Raw genomic sequence first — 14615 nt, 5'->3', positions numbered from 1 at the left:
GGAGATGGAGAGCGAAGGGGAAGAATCCGAGGGGAGCGTAGGAGAAGAGGACAGTGGACCGAGGGATTCCATGAGCCTCTCCAGCGAATCGGAAGATTCACAGAAGGGGGCGCCAGTGGCCAGGGGTAGGGGGTTCCCAAGGGGAACGCCCCAGGAGCAAGGGGGCAGCAGGGACTCCCAGAGCAGTAGTTGGAAATCAGGACCAGCTTCCCCACCAGAGCAGAGTGGGGGGGAAGAGTCCCAAGGATCGGGGCCAGTGCATTCCCCACCAGGGAGAGAAGATAAGGCAGGGCTGACCACACCTCCATCGGAGAGTCAGACAACGGAGGGGAGGTCAGATCCGGCCAGTATCCCGGAAGAGGGAAGCAGTGACAGAAGTAGTGTAACGGTCAGGAGGAAGGTCACTGGGTTGGCGCGAGAGGCAAGTTCAAATGTACAGGAGCGCGGGACAGCAGAGAATGAGGATTGGGAACCGGGTCCTAAAGCCCGCAGGAGGCAGGGGGAGGAGCTAAGCGACTCAGCGTCGGAAGAGTCCAGAAAGGGCAATGCCCCAGTGGGCAGGAGGACCCAGAGGAGGAGAGAGCAGCGTAAAAGGTGGAGCAGGGCTAGGATCTTAAACTGGTGTCACAGGGGAGGAGACTCAGACGGTACTTCGCCGATCTAGGGTTAAGACGTAGAGCTGCGCGCGGCGGCTTTGAAATGGAAACTGAACCTCAATAAAGACTTTTGTACATAACGACAGCCTCGCGTTGGTCCTCTGTGAGCTGGGACCTAGGGGCAGCTCTGACAGGTTACTTCCGGGTTTCAGTGCTCGCGCATGCACAGAAGCGCTAAGTCACGCTTTGCGCATGTGCAGAAGCGCCGAATTGCAACCCACTTGTGCACAGACACAGCGCTGCGTGTTGCGAACATGCCTCCCGCATGGATCACGTTTGCAACCTGAGCGTCCACTGTACTATATTGCCACAATGGATAATTGATGTGTCCTTAATTTTTTGTATGGTTTTATGTATTTTTGTCATAAACTGCATTGATTTTTTTTTTTTTATGAAATAAGGGCATATACAGTCATACCTTGGGTTGAATGTGCTTCGGGTTGAGCGCGTTCGAGTTGCGCTCCGCGGCAACCCGGAAGTAACAGAGCGTGTTACTTCCAGGTTTCACCGCTCGTACATGTGCAGGCGCTCAAAATGATGTCACGCGCATGCTCGGAAGCGGCAAAACGCGACCCACGCACGTGCAGACGCGCCGTCACGGCTTATTTTGCGTTCAGGATGCGAACAGGGCTCCGGAACGGATCCCGTTCATATCCCGAGGTACCACTGTATATATACACGTATAGCCTTTGTTTCACTGCTAAAAGCAATCTCAATCACTAGAAGATATCAACTTTAGTCTCTATGTGTGTCAGAGAAAGAGGGAGGTCCCAGATGACTCCCGAATTGTATTATTTGGGTATATCAAAGAAATAGTAATAAAGAAAGATCAGGAAAGGGCAATTCATTTACTTACAGTAGGCAGTTCAAATGGCCATAGCATAGACATGAATAAAGTTTCATCCAAATAATTATGGGAACTCTTGTTTGTTAAGAGTGCTGAGAGATCTTAAGAGAACCCTATTCCCTTCAGAGAGCTACAATTTCCAGAGTTGTGAAGAGGGATTGAATGTTGAACCACGCTTGGGAATTTAGGGGTCCTCATAACAACTCTCCACACACCCTTAACACACCACAGCTCCCAGAATTCTTTGGGGGGAAGCCATGACTGTTTAAATTGGCATTATAATACTATAAATATATGTTGCTGATGTGGTCTAACACTGCTACCACCCTGGGAAGCTGCTGCAAATGAATAATAAATAAAAGTCTTTGTAAACGAAGCCTTCACAAGCTCTGAAGTTCTCACACACCCTATGGGAAGATGTTGGGCGTTGCCACCTTCTTCACCCAAAAAGGGCATTGCAAACTAGATTTGTCCGATAAGAGATGCTCCTGCAATTTAAGGCGGTGCAAGAGTTCACAAGTCCCAATTTTCCCTTCAGGGGGAGGAAGTAATGACTTGCATTGGCTAGGAGGAAAAGCAAGTCTGAGAGCCAGAAGCAAAAACAGGAATTACCTTAATGAGCCTTTTGAACTAGACAAAAGGAAACATTGCAGAATCGTTCCAGAAGGCAGTCGCTTTATGCCTTCCCTAGGCTTTCTGCTGCATTTCTCTCCTTGTTTTAGGGGAGGAATTAAAAACCTTTTCACAGAGCTAATTAATTCTCCTCTACCCATTTTTATTTCAGACCTGCCTGGGACTGACTTTGCACGGGCAACAAAACAGTAGAGAATTTACAATTCTGTGCCAAGTAGTATTTTCCAAATTTCATGGACCTAATGGTTTGTTGATGAGATGGAAGAATAGCAGTGTTCTGGACGCAGAGAATACTGGTGCTATGATAGATTGAATGCAACTCCCTCTCACACACAGAAGTATGGAAGATATGTGTTACAAAGGCACACTTTTCCAGACTACAGTGGATGCTCGGGTTGCGAACATGATCCATGCGGGAAGCATGTTCGCAACCCACAGCTCCACTTGTGCGCACATGCGGGTTGCGATTCGGCGCTTCTGCACACGTGCAAAACACCAAAACGCAGAAGTAACCCATTCCGGTACTTCCGGATTCGGCGCGGTGCGCAACCCGAAATTGCACAACTCGAAGCGTCTGTAACCCGAGGTATGACTGTACCTTAAAACCTGCTTGCTCTCACTGCTAACCATTGAATATCATTTCCCCCTCCCCACCAAATGCAGAAAATGTTCACAGCTCAGGGGAGGGCCATAGCCCAGTGGCAGATCATCTACTTCACATGCAAAAAGCTCCTAGGCTCAGTCCTGGGCATCTCCAGGCAAGGTTGGAAAAGTCCAGAGAGCTGCTGCAGGTCAGTGTAGACAATACTAACCTCGGTGGACCAGTGGTATGACTTGGTAGGAGGCTGCTTCCTATGCTCCACAGGCTTGGGTTCTCACAAAGACAAGGGCTGATGGCGGGCGGGTGTGGAGGACTCCCTGGTCTTGAATGGGGCAACTGTGCCCCTGAAGGACCAGGTGCGTAGCCTGGGAGTCATTTTGGACTTACAGTTATCCATGGAGGCACAGGTCAATTCTGTGTCCAGGGCAGCTGTTTACCAGCTCCACCTGGTACGCAGGCTGAGACCCTACCTGCCCGCAGACTGTCTCGCCAGAGTGGTGCATGCTCTGGTTATCTCCCGCTTGGACTACTGCAATGCGCTCTACATGGGGCTACCTTTGAAGGTGACCCGGAAACGACAACTAATCCATAATGTGGCAGCCAGACTGGTGACTGGGAGTGGCCGCCAAGACCATATAACATTGGTCCTGAAAGACCTACACTGGCTCCCAGTACTTTTCCGAGCACAATTCAAAGTGTTAGTGCTGACCTTTAAAGCCATAAACGGCCTCGGCCCAGTATACCTGAAGGAGGGTCTCCACCCACATCGTTCAACCCGGACACTGAGGTCCAGCTCTGAGGGCCTTCTGGCAGTTCCCTCACTGTGAGGGATATATATATATAAAATGTATTATTAAATTTTGTTTTACGATTTCAAATAAACATTTTACTGTACATACATATCAGTGACTCTCCTTCTCTTTCCATGGTTCATTTTGCATCTCTTCCATCCCTACATATTTTACAAAAACTATAATAATAATAATAATAATAATAATAATAATAATAATAATAATTTATTATTTATACCCCGCCCATCTGGCTGAGTTTCCCCAGCCACTCTGGGCGGCTCCCAATCAGTGTTAAAAACAATACAGCATTACATATTAAAAACTTCCCTGAACAGGGCTGCCTTAAGATGTCTTCTGAATGTCAGGTAATTCTTTATCTCTTTGACATCTGATGGGAGGGCGTTCCACAGGTCGGGCGCCACTACCGAGAAGGCCCTCTGCCTGGTTCCCTGTAGCCTCACTTCTCGCAATGAGGGAACCGCCAGAAGGCCCTCGGCGCTGGATCTCAGTGTCCGGGCTGAACGATGGGGGTGGAGATGCTCCTTCAGGTATACAGGACCGAGGCCGTTTAGGGCTTTAAAGGTCAGCACCAACACTTTGAATCGTGCTCGGAAACGTACTGGGAGCCAGTGCAGATCTCTCAGAACCAGTGTTATGTGGTCCCGGCGGCCACTCCCAGTCACCAGTCTAGCTGCCGCATTCTGGATTAATTGCAGTTTCCGGGTCACCTTCAAAGGTAGCCCCACGTAGAGCGCGTTGCAGTAGTCCAAGCGTGAGATAACCAGAGCATGCACCACTCTGGCGAGACAGTCTGCGGGAAGGTAGGGTCTTAGCCTGCGTACCAGGTGGAGCTGGTAGACAGCTGCCCTGGACACAGAGTTAACCTGCGCCTCCATGGACAGCTGTGAGTCCAAAATGACTCCCAGGCTGCGCACCTGGTCCTTCAGGGGCACAGTTACCCCATTCAGGACCAGGGAATCCTCCACACCTGCCCGCCTCCTGTCCCCCAAAAACAGTACTTCTGTCTTGTCAGGATTCAACCTCAATCTGTTAGCCGCCATCCAACCTCCAACCGCCTCCAGGCACTCACACAGGACCTTCACCGCCTTCACTGGTTCTGATTTAAAGGAGAGGTAGAGCTGGGTGTCATCTGCATACTGATGAACACCCAGTCCAAACCCCCTGATGATCTCTCCCAGCGGCTTCATATAGATGTTAAAAAGCATGGGGGAGAGGACGGAACCCTGAGGTACCCCACAAGTGAGGGCCCAAGGGTCTGAACACTCATCCCCCCCCACCACTTTCTGAACACGGCCCAGGAGGAAGGAGCGGAACCACTGTATAACAGTGCCCCCAGCTCCCAGCCCCTCTAGACGGTCCAGAAGGATGTTATGGTCGATGGTGTCAAAGGCCGCTGAGAGATCCAGCAGAACTAGGAAACAGCTCTCACCTTTGTCCCTAGCCCGCCGGAGATCATCAACCAGCGCGACCAAGGCAGTTTCAGTCCCATGGTGAGGCCTGAATCCCGATTGGAAGGGATCCAAATGGTCCGTTTCCTCCAGGCGTGCTTGGAGTTGTTCAGCAATCACCCGCTCAATCACCTTGCCCAAGAATGGAAGATTTGAGACTGGGTGATAGTTGGCCAAATTGGCCGGGTCTAAAGATGTTTTTTTAAGAAGCGGTTTAATGACCGCCTCTTTCAGCGGGTCTGGGAAGGCTCCCTCACAGAGGGAAGCATTCACCACCCCGCAAAGCCCATCGCCCAGCCCTTCCCGGCTCGCTTTTATCAGCCAGGATGGGCAAGGATCAAGAAGACAGGTGGTCGGTTTCACTCGTCCAAGCAGCCTGTCCACATCCTCGGAGGTAACAGATTGGAATTGATCCCATATAAAAACTATTCCAATTGGTTTGCATCCGTCAAAGATTACTTACAGTGTTGAACTTATCTTAATGTTGCCAGCATTTTGAGCTGTACACAGCTATTTCCCATATATTCAATAAATGTTTTCCAATCTTCTTTAAACATATGTTCTTCTTGCTCTCTTATTCTATATGTTAAGTCTGCAAGTTGTGCATATTCTGTCAATTTAAGTTGCCAATCTTCTTTAGTGGGAACCTCGCTCACTTTCCATTTCTGGGCTAACAAAACAGAGGCTGCAGTTGTTGCATACCTAAATAAATAACCTTTTCTGACACCTGGGGATTTCAGTCTGAGTTACCCCCAACAGAAAGGACTCTGGGTTTTTTTAAGAAAGTAATTTTAAACATTTTCTTCAATTCATTATGAAGCATTTCCCAATACTCTTTTATACAACCTACCTTACTGATCTAGTCAGTTGTCACTTTTGAAGCAGGAGTCAGCAGGTCTACCAACTTCTTTGTTTGCACAGACAATTTCTCTTTTGGGAGTGGGGGAAGAAAGTTCAGCTTGCAACCAAGCCAGTATCATAAAGGGATGCTTCTGCATTTCCCGACACAGATGTTTTGGGCTTGCTCTTGCAGCATCACTGCATTTGTTTCGATCGCTTGCTTTCGTTTCTCCCATACTCCCTTCCATCAAGATGGAGAATTGTCTTTGGAAAAGACCACACTTCCCAAATGCTTATGCTCAGGAGCAAAAACAGAGGTGGTAGAGACATTGGGAAACAACACATCATGTACAGTATAGGTTCTACTGTGCAAATACTAGAAGCCTATAAGCCAAAATGAGTGAGCTTGATTTCAAGGGAGATTTTGGTGAATGTAACAGAAACCTGGTGGAAATGGAGAGACTTGGTGGGGTATGTTTATTTCCAGATACAAATCCTAGAGGAAGAGACAGAGAAGGGCATGCCGGAGGTACGGTATATTGCTATGCAAGTCAAAGAGTACACAGTCCACCATGCTGTGCTGAACTTGGTAGCACTGTATTCACCATACCCACTTGGTTCAGCATTTTGCATCAGGTCTTGGGTGCCACTTAAGATCAAGCCCAGGTTCGTTTCTCCTATCATCTATCCCAAGGCACAGCTTCCTGATGTATATTACGCTATAGCAGGCTTAGTTTTGGTCAGAATCGAGTATACACTTCCAGAATTAATGCTAAACACATTACTTATGGGAAATGAGCTGCCATAGCTCAAGGAGGCCATGAAAATTTGTGTCCAGGAATTTTTAGATGTCGTCTACCCATGTACTGGGACGCGGGTGGCGCTGTGCGTTAAACCACAGAGCCTAGGACTTGCTGATCAGAAGGTCGGCGGTTGGAATCCCCACAATGGGGTGAGCTCCTGTTGCTCGGTCCCTGCTCCTGCCAACCTAGCAGTTCAAAAGCTCATCAAAGTGCAAGTAGATAAATAGGTACCGCTCCAGCGGGAAGGTAAATGGTGTTTCCGTGTGCTGCTCTGGTTCGCCAGAAGCAGCTTAGTCATGCTGGCCACATGGTCTGGAAGCTGTAATCCGGCTCCCTCAGCCAGTAAAGTGAGATGAGCGCCACAACCCCAGAATCGGCCACGACTGGACCTAATGGTCGGGGTCCCTTTACCTTTTACCCATGTACTATCCAAAACCAAAGGAGTGCGTTGATTGTCAATGATGTTTTTTTCAGCTCTCCTACACCACTAATGGGCTCATGGGTGTACTGAGATTTGCAACCAGGGACTTCCTGGTTCATAGCTCTTTCTCTCTCTCTTGCTTATAGCAGCTTGAGGAACATTTGTTGGGCTTAGGAGAGGACTCTGAGCATCATCTGCCCCCAATATTGGCTTTTGTTACCACCACCTTTCAAGGGAGCAGAGGCAGGAGCCAAAAGGTACCATTGTTGAATGCCAGCATCAGCACCTGGTATCCTGGATTCATTACTATTGAGGGCAATATTACTAGGGTTGCCTTATATTTGGATTTCCCATTGATTTCCTTTAAAAGCACAATAGTTTTGTGGTTTGCCTAGAAAAAAAAAGCTCAACAACTTTCAGGGTGTCCTGGTTTTACTTTCTGAAATATGGCAACCCTACCTATACTTCTGGCCTTGTTGATGTGAACCGCTTAGAGCAGGCATAGGCAAACTCGGCCCTCCAGATGTTCTGGGACTACAATTCCTATCATCCCTGACCACTGCTCCTGATAGCTAGGGATGATGGGAGTTGTAGGCCAAAAACATCTGGAAGGCCGAGTATGCCTATGCTTGGCTTAGAGACAGTTATGGCTAAAAAGCAGTATAAAAATACTGATCCAAACGGTTTCTCCCAGAAGGCAGGATATATTTAGAAAGTGTGGGGAGGGAGGGAGTGAATCTCCAGGAGTTGGTAACACAATGATCTAATCTGCATGCATACATGTTTGAATGCGAATTCCTCGCAAATTTCATAAAATAAATGACACTGGAAAGGCAGACAAGAAAGATACAAGTGTAGCAAAAAAAGTCTTTAAATATTTTAATTGAGATCATTTACGCTACACCCACAAATCTAAAAGCAAAGTTTGATAGCTATTTTTCCACTGCAGATTTCCTAAAACAGACAAATAAACTTCAACCCCTTCCCCACTCTCTTTTTAAAATTTATTCCCCTCTCTGACAAAAGGCCGTGTAACAGCGTTTCCAGATTCTGTACAGAAAACGGCAAACATTCTCCAGCATGCGAGCGCACGATTTCCCCCAGATGCTCCCAGGTTTGGTTCGCTTGAAAAATGAAAACTCGGAAGCAGCAGAAGGCCCACATTTAGGACTGAGATGCAGTTACAACTTAGTTTGTAAATCGTTAACAGACACGGTGTGGTACAGTAGGCTACAATGGTTCTACTCCGCTGCACAAAGATCTGCTAATATACTGGAGTTTTCCTGCTTCATAAAGAAAAGCACTGCTTTTTCTTTTTTTCTTTTTTTCTTTTGCAAGGCTTAAGAAAGCATCAAGGCGCCAATATGCCATTAAATAACAGAGATGGAGGAGACAATAGACAGTAGTGCACTTGAAAACAAGATTGCCACATTCAAGAAAACGCTCAGTCCCAAATACAATCAAACTGCAGCCCTCCCAGTAAAAGGTGCAATGCCCACTACTGTACGTGCAAAATCAAGTCATTTTTGGCAAACTGTGTACACACTTGTGGGGCTGTCCTATGTGCTGCTGAAGGGCAGGGTCACTACATCCAGGCACCCCAAGCCGCATGGGAGACAGTAAAGCTTGGGTACAATCAGAAATGTTCAGCGTTCGATGCAAACAATCTACGACAAAAGTGTTTCCCTTTGGAAGGTCGACCATGGCTTCCTACATTCTACCTTTCTCAAGAGCATCCAACAGAATAATTAAGATATGAGAGATATTGGCTGGAGGTAAGGGTAGCAGGGGTAGCTATAGGTTTCCACCTGGCTCATGCTCTGGCGAGTAGGATTACTTAAAAGGCTTTGCGTTTTGAAGGTTGCACAAGCTCCCAAATTTAAGAGGAGGACTGGCACCAGCAGTTTGGGAAGCCTCGAGCAAAGCTTTCAGAAGGCATCCCTTTTCTCTGTTTTCACAGTAACTCACTGAGCCCATAACTCATATCACCCACGGACACAAGTGGAATAAGTGATTGGCTCCATCATTGCTGAAGTCTTTCCTTCTTCCACGGTCCCAGGAACCCAATGTGAGACCTTGCCTTCCCCCTCTGCTATCCTGATCTCCCTCTGGCAAAGTACAGTTGGTGACGCAGTGAATTTGGCGAGTTCTCCATCAACATTCGGGTCTGGGCATTTGTGCAACCTCACACAATTTCAAGTGTTAGCCACACCAGCAGGGATGCATCCAAGCTGATACAACCATAGCAAAGCAACGTGGGCCAAATTTAAAGCTCTTGAGCATTTCTGCTAAGCACATTAATTATGGTGGCGGGTTATATGTCCTGCAAGGGCACATCACAATGCCAAGTACTTGAAAAGTAAGCAGCTACCCGGGCCTCTTACTTTGGAACAGCAGAGGTTCAGAGACCCACGTGGTAGAAGAATATGGATTGATCCAACAAGGGAACGAGTTGTTTCCGAAACGTGTGCTAATTTCAAAAATCAAAGTAGCAGAGTCTTCTTGAATGCCAGGATGAAGCCGTAACTTCAAAACATTTAAAGAGGGGGACCCGACAAAGTGGAAATCGGAACAGGAACACATCTGCAACATGACAAGAATCTGACACCTATCAATCACAGCAAGCTCACCAATTTCTTCAGATGCAAGCATTCAAGGAGGGAGATGTACAGCTAGACAGTTAGGAATTTGACTACTCAAAAATAGCTTTTCTCTGTTTTCACAGTAACTCACCGAGCCCATAACTCATATCATCCATTAGAAATAGGTTGAAGATTTGGGGTGGTATTAAGCTATGCTTTACTCAAGAGCAGACCTATTGAAATTAATGGTCTTAACTTGGCTGTGTTCATTCATTTCAGTGGGCCTACTCTGAGCAAATGTAGCTGAATATCATTCTTGGTACAGTAGTGAACTTGAGGGAAAAAATTATCAGTAGCATAATTTCATGTCACCCGTTGCAACAGCATCAAAGAAAGAAAGGAAGAAAATGCAGCTTTACTGCTTTAGCTGGGTGAGAAATAATAACTTCCAAAAACAAGCAGCCAAGCAGATTTTGGTGTCCTCACACCAATTTTTAACCAACACCTATGTATATATACAGAAAAATAAAAATGGGAGAGGGGATTTATGACAGGTCCAATCATTAGGAACTTTGATTCTGTGAAGGCTTTTTGGAATACATCTGGAAGAATTCCCAATCATCTCCCAGGACTACAATTCCCAGAATTCTTTGTAGTGTAGAAATGCACTTGGAAAAGATGCCTTCAGGGGAGTCCCGGGCAGTCCCAAGATCCTTTGCCCCAATGAAACTCACATGGGCTTCTAACAACTGGAATCAACATGATTAATGCTTTGGCTGGCAACATTCACCAAACAGTTTCAAAACCAAGCAAACAACATGAAATAATAAAAATAAAATAAAATAATAATAATATTACAGACTGTATGTACAACTCCCTTTAACCAGATACTTAAAAAAATTAAAAGCACCAAAAGATTAGCTGTTTTCAAACAGTGCAATCGAGATTAAGAACCATACAGTGCCAGCCTTCAAAGATTATGAACGAGCTTTTAAAAAATCCTTTAAGAATAAGCAAGAAGAAGAAGAAGAAGAAGAAGAAGAAGAAGAAGAAGAAGAAGAAGAATTTCAAAACCAGGCAAATTTGAGAAGGGACTGAAACTGAAACCAGTTCTGGAATTAGGTTTGATCTTTCTTAGGCCTCCAGAAACTGAACTGTTTCTATAAGTAAAAGGCGAAAGATTTATACGATCTGAAGAGAAACCTGTGTCTATAAGGGCTCCAATTCTCCTCCAGTTTATTGCCCAAAACTGAAAGAGACTGGGAGCATAAGGATGATGCCCCATAGATCAGGGCTGAAGACGAGTGGGGACAGAGCTAGGATGCAACTAGGGCAGGGGCAAGGAGCCTATGGCCCTCCAAAGGTTTTTGGGATACAGCTCCCTTCACCCCTGACCACTGGACATGCTGGCTAGAGCTAATGGGGCTTGGGGAGTCCCTCTGGAAAGTCACAGGAACCCCCATCCTTGGGGGGGGGGTCTAACGGAAGAGAACACAAGCTGAAGCTAACAGCAAATGCACTCAAACTGAGCATCCTTTTACCCTGAGATTTTACTCTTTCCCCTGGAAACGCCCGAGGAGGAAGAAAACCACTAACACGGCACATTTTCAACCAGCTCTGTCCCTTTTACACTGCAATGTGATGCAAAGCCAAGGTAAGGTGTCTACAGGCCTACTTGGCAAAGACTTTGAGGGTGCCCAGCAGCTCTGAGCTCCCCCCTGCGGCTTGGGGGAAGGTAGGACTGCCTTCTCCTTGCACCAACCCAAATAAGAGAAATCCCTGCCTCTCCGCCCAGCGCTCTGTCCACGCCAAAAGACCTGGGATGGAGTGTTCATTGCAAGCACCAACAGGGGCTGTAGCTGGTTAGCCCAGGATGTGCTTGCCCTCTCCAAGAAGGACAAAAATGTGTGCTATTGGGAATGGCAATGACACTGTCCCTAAGTGCAGGGATTCCTCCCCACCCCCAAGAGACAGAATGGGGGAGATATGCAAGTCAGGTAACAACCGTCAATTGCCCATTTCAGATTTAGAATATCCGTCCTCCCGGGCAGCGGCAAGTTCTAAGGAGGAACAAGTTGTAACCTCTCCAGGAAGCACTTTGCCAAGCTCAGTAAGCGACAGTGGAACCTGTATTTCAGCACCATAAAAATATTGGTTGGCAATGAACCACTGGTTTCGCAAAAGCGCCTCTTGTTAGATCCAATCATCTTTTGCATCTGTTGGGGTGGGAGGGAAGCCCTGACAGCAAATGGCTGAGCTGATGCGGCGACGTGTTCCAGCTGCCCAGCAAACATTTGGTGTCCTGGTTCTGTGAGGGAAGCGAGAGTTGTCAGTTTGGCTGGGACCCATGGCAAGAGGAGACAACTATCCAGAGAGGGGGCTTGAGGAATTTCACACCACTTCAGATGAGGAGGGGCTGTATGAGAGGAGGAGAGGGTTAAGAGATCGGGAGTCTGCAGGAAGTGGGGTGGAAGCAGGCCATAAAAGCATTTCAATACTAGGAGGCAAAACAGCTGTATAGATGGTAGTCAGAAAAAAGCATCTAGGCCACAGCCACCTGAAAAGGGTGGCAAAGATTTTAAGCCACAGGAGGAGCTATAATATATATATATATTCAAACCACACAGCCAAAAAGCACAGCAACATTCTCCAAAAGGCTGACTCACTCGAGGTTCCACAATAAGACGCGATGGCAGTGGCCACACCAAGCGTTAGTCACCCATTGCCAAAGGATTAGCAGGTGCAAAGACACACACAGCAGAGGAGATGGTTATCTGGAGATCCTGATTCCATGAGCAGGCCTTAGATCCACAGGATCAGAGAAGAGAGCTCAACCCACACCAAACTGACTGCATGTGCGAGCTAAGCTGGGAACAGCAAGCCTAGCAGATATTCAGAATCTACCCTATTCGGAATCTATCCCAGACAGCAAACATAGGGGCTTCCCTGTTCAGTTGGGTGGGCTGGAATTCCGTTACTCCACTTGGAAGCTTTTAAATCCTGGGCTTCATCGCCCACAGAGCAAGTCTTAAGATTTCATGGCATTAGGATAAGGCTTTGCAAAGCACACTTGCCATCATGGCTTAACCTCCGTTTTCTTCCTATTAAATAACATATGCAACAATCACGTTTGGGAGATTATGGAGCCATGGCTTTGGCATGCTTCTTCCTACATGGGACGCATGCTGATCCTCAGAGCCGAGAGCCTCACCAGCATTCACAAACCTGGTGCGCCCTCCAGAACTACAATTCCTTGGGGGTATGAAGGGAGTCTAAAACATCCGGAGGGCCCCAGGTTGGTGGAGGCTGGTTTGAGGCAGGTAGGTCAGCACAGAGTACAACGTGCTGCTCCTGGGAGCAAGCGAGAGGACCGTCAGTTTGGATGTTTCCTCCGTAGCAGAAACATTGTCTGGGGTTTGTTCAGCTGCCCTGTCCCTTCGGAGCAAAGTTTCCTGCTTGCGCAATAGGAACTGCCCTCCCTGTGCCCTCCCTAATTCGGATCCCAAGGCTTGGGGGAACCCCTGGGAAAGATTCAGGGGGGCATGCAGGAGAGTTCTGCAACATAAGCCGAAATCCAAAGCTGCACTCGAGGAATGATTTGCTTAGCACCTATCCTGTAAGTGCCTGCTGGACCAGGCCAATGGCCTGTTCTCAGTGGCCACCCAGGTGCCTGTGGGAGGCCAGCAAACAGGATTCTGAACGTCACTTGCTTTGGGAGAACAGCAGGAAGGGCCGCTGGACTCACCTCCTACTTGGGGGCTTCCTGGATGCATCAGACTGTGAGAAAACGGGATGCTGGACTAGGTGGGTCTTTGGTCTTCTCCGCTCATGCCTTTATGCAAAGCTGGCAAGCCATTCTCACTTTCCACATGCAGGCTTAAGAACAAACTCTCCCGCAAACACAATGGACAACCTTCCAACAACACCCCCCTCCCCCATAGCGTGAAGTGGTACGGTCCTTAAAGGGCTCTACCATACATTTTATCTTGTGCCCATTCAGATATCCAAATTAAGATTTCAGGATGGTGTAGGAGGCACCCAAGGAAAGTGGTGGAAAGGAGTCCCTGCCTTTTGCGAGAGATCCTCTCCACGTTTACCGTCTGTGTGCCTCAATGCCAAGCACGGAAAGATGCTATTTGGATTTGGGATTAAGCTGAAGCAAGCTGTCTAGCCCAGGAACAAAATCAAAAATCAAAACCCATGCGTTTGGGAGAAGCAGGATAGACGCGTCATCAAGACAGCCTTTCTCAGGCCAGGCAAAGAGCGCAAGGCGCCCGCCAAGTCCTGAATGAATGAAACCTCTCTCAAGTCAAAAGACCAAAAGGCACCCCCTGCTGAATGCCACAGGGGGATGAGGTTTGGGAGCGGCTAGCGCTGACACTGGAACTATACACACCATTTATTAGAGGTGGCAAGAGCTGCCGGGAGAGGACAGTCAGCTGAATTAAATCAAGAGTCTTCTCCTGTAAACAAAAGAGAAATGTCGCCATTCCAAACAGAAGGGGGAGGTGAGAGAGGGGGAGAAAACAGTGTCAAGTGAGGAACTGAGATGCAATAATAATAATAATAATAATAATAATAAAGACATCGGAGGGTGTGTGGAGGGGGAGGAATGTTCGACTCGACTGCACCAGAAAGGAGCTCGAGCGCATGCAAGTCTTGGAGGGTTTAGTGCTTTATAGTGTGTGGGGGCGACTTGCCCGACAGAGAAAGGGGGACAATCTGGCCCATGGCAGGGAGCCTGGTGCAGCCTCAGGGGCTCTCCGGCACCCCGTCTTCCTGCGTGGTGTCGTCCGTCTCCAGCTCGGCCAGCTGCCGCCTCAGCAGATTGACTTTCACCTGCAGCTCCTTATTGTACTTGATGATGTTGATCATTTCTTCGTAGGATTCATCCAGGAATTTGGACGACCGGTTCCAGCGGAGGAAGACACCTGGTGTGGGAGAGATTTTTTTTTTCTCAGACAATTGAGAG

At 47.7% G+C, this 14615-nt stretch overlaps 2 protein-coding genes and 1 long non-coding RNA gene across 6 annotated transcripts in view; all 3 read right to left on the bottom strand.

The window, feature by feature from the left end:
* Positions 1-14615, bottom strand: part of LOC307211838 (L-threonine 3-dehydrogenase, mitochondrial-like) — a 152784-nt gene that overhangs the window by 29222 nt on the left and 108947 nt on the right. The gene's annotated exons all lie outside the window — the stretch shown is intronic.
* LOC307212113 overlaps positions 1-14615 on the bottom strand; it is a 150771-nt gene that overhangs the window by 94249 nt on the left and 41907 nt on the right. The gene's annotated exons all lie outside the window — the stretch shown is intronic.
* MTMR9 (myotubularin related protein 9) overlaps positions 7926-14615 on the bottom strand; it is a 32559-nt gene continuing 25869 nt past the window's right edge. For all 3 annotated transcript variants that reach the window (XM_079968749.1, XM_079968748.1, XM_079968747.1), the window contains exon 11: positions 7926-14574. In XM_079968749.1, coding sequence (XP_079824875.1) covers positions 14396-14574 — 179 coding nt within the window. In that variant the 3' untranslated portion in view covers positions 7926-14395. The remainder of the gene's footprint in view (positions 14575-14615) is intronic.

This window comes from Podarcis cretensis (genome assembly GCF_951804945.1).
Source record: "Podarcis cretensis genome assembly, chromosome: 3".
NCBI lineage: Eukaryota > Metazoa > Chordata > Lepidosauria > Squamata > Lacertidae > Podarcis > Podarcis cretensis.
The sequence above is the reverse complement of the archived record's forward strand: the minus strand, read 5'-3'. Positions and strand labels throughout refer to the sequence as shown.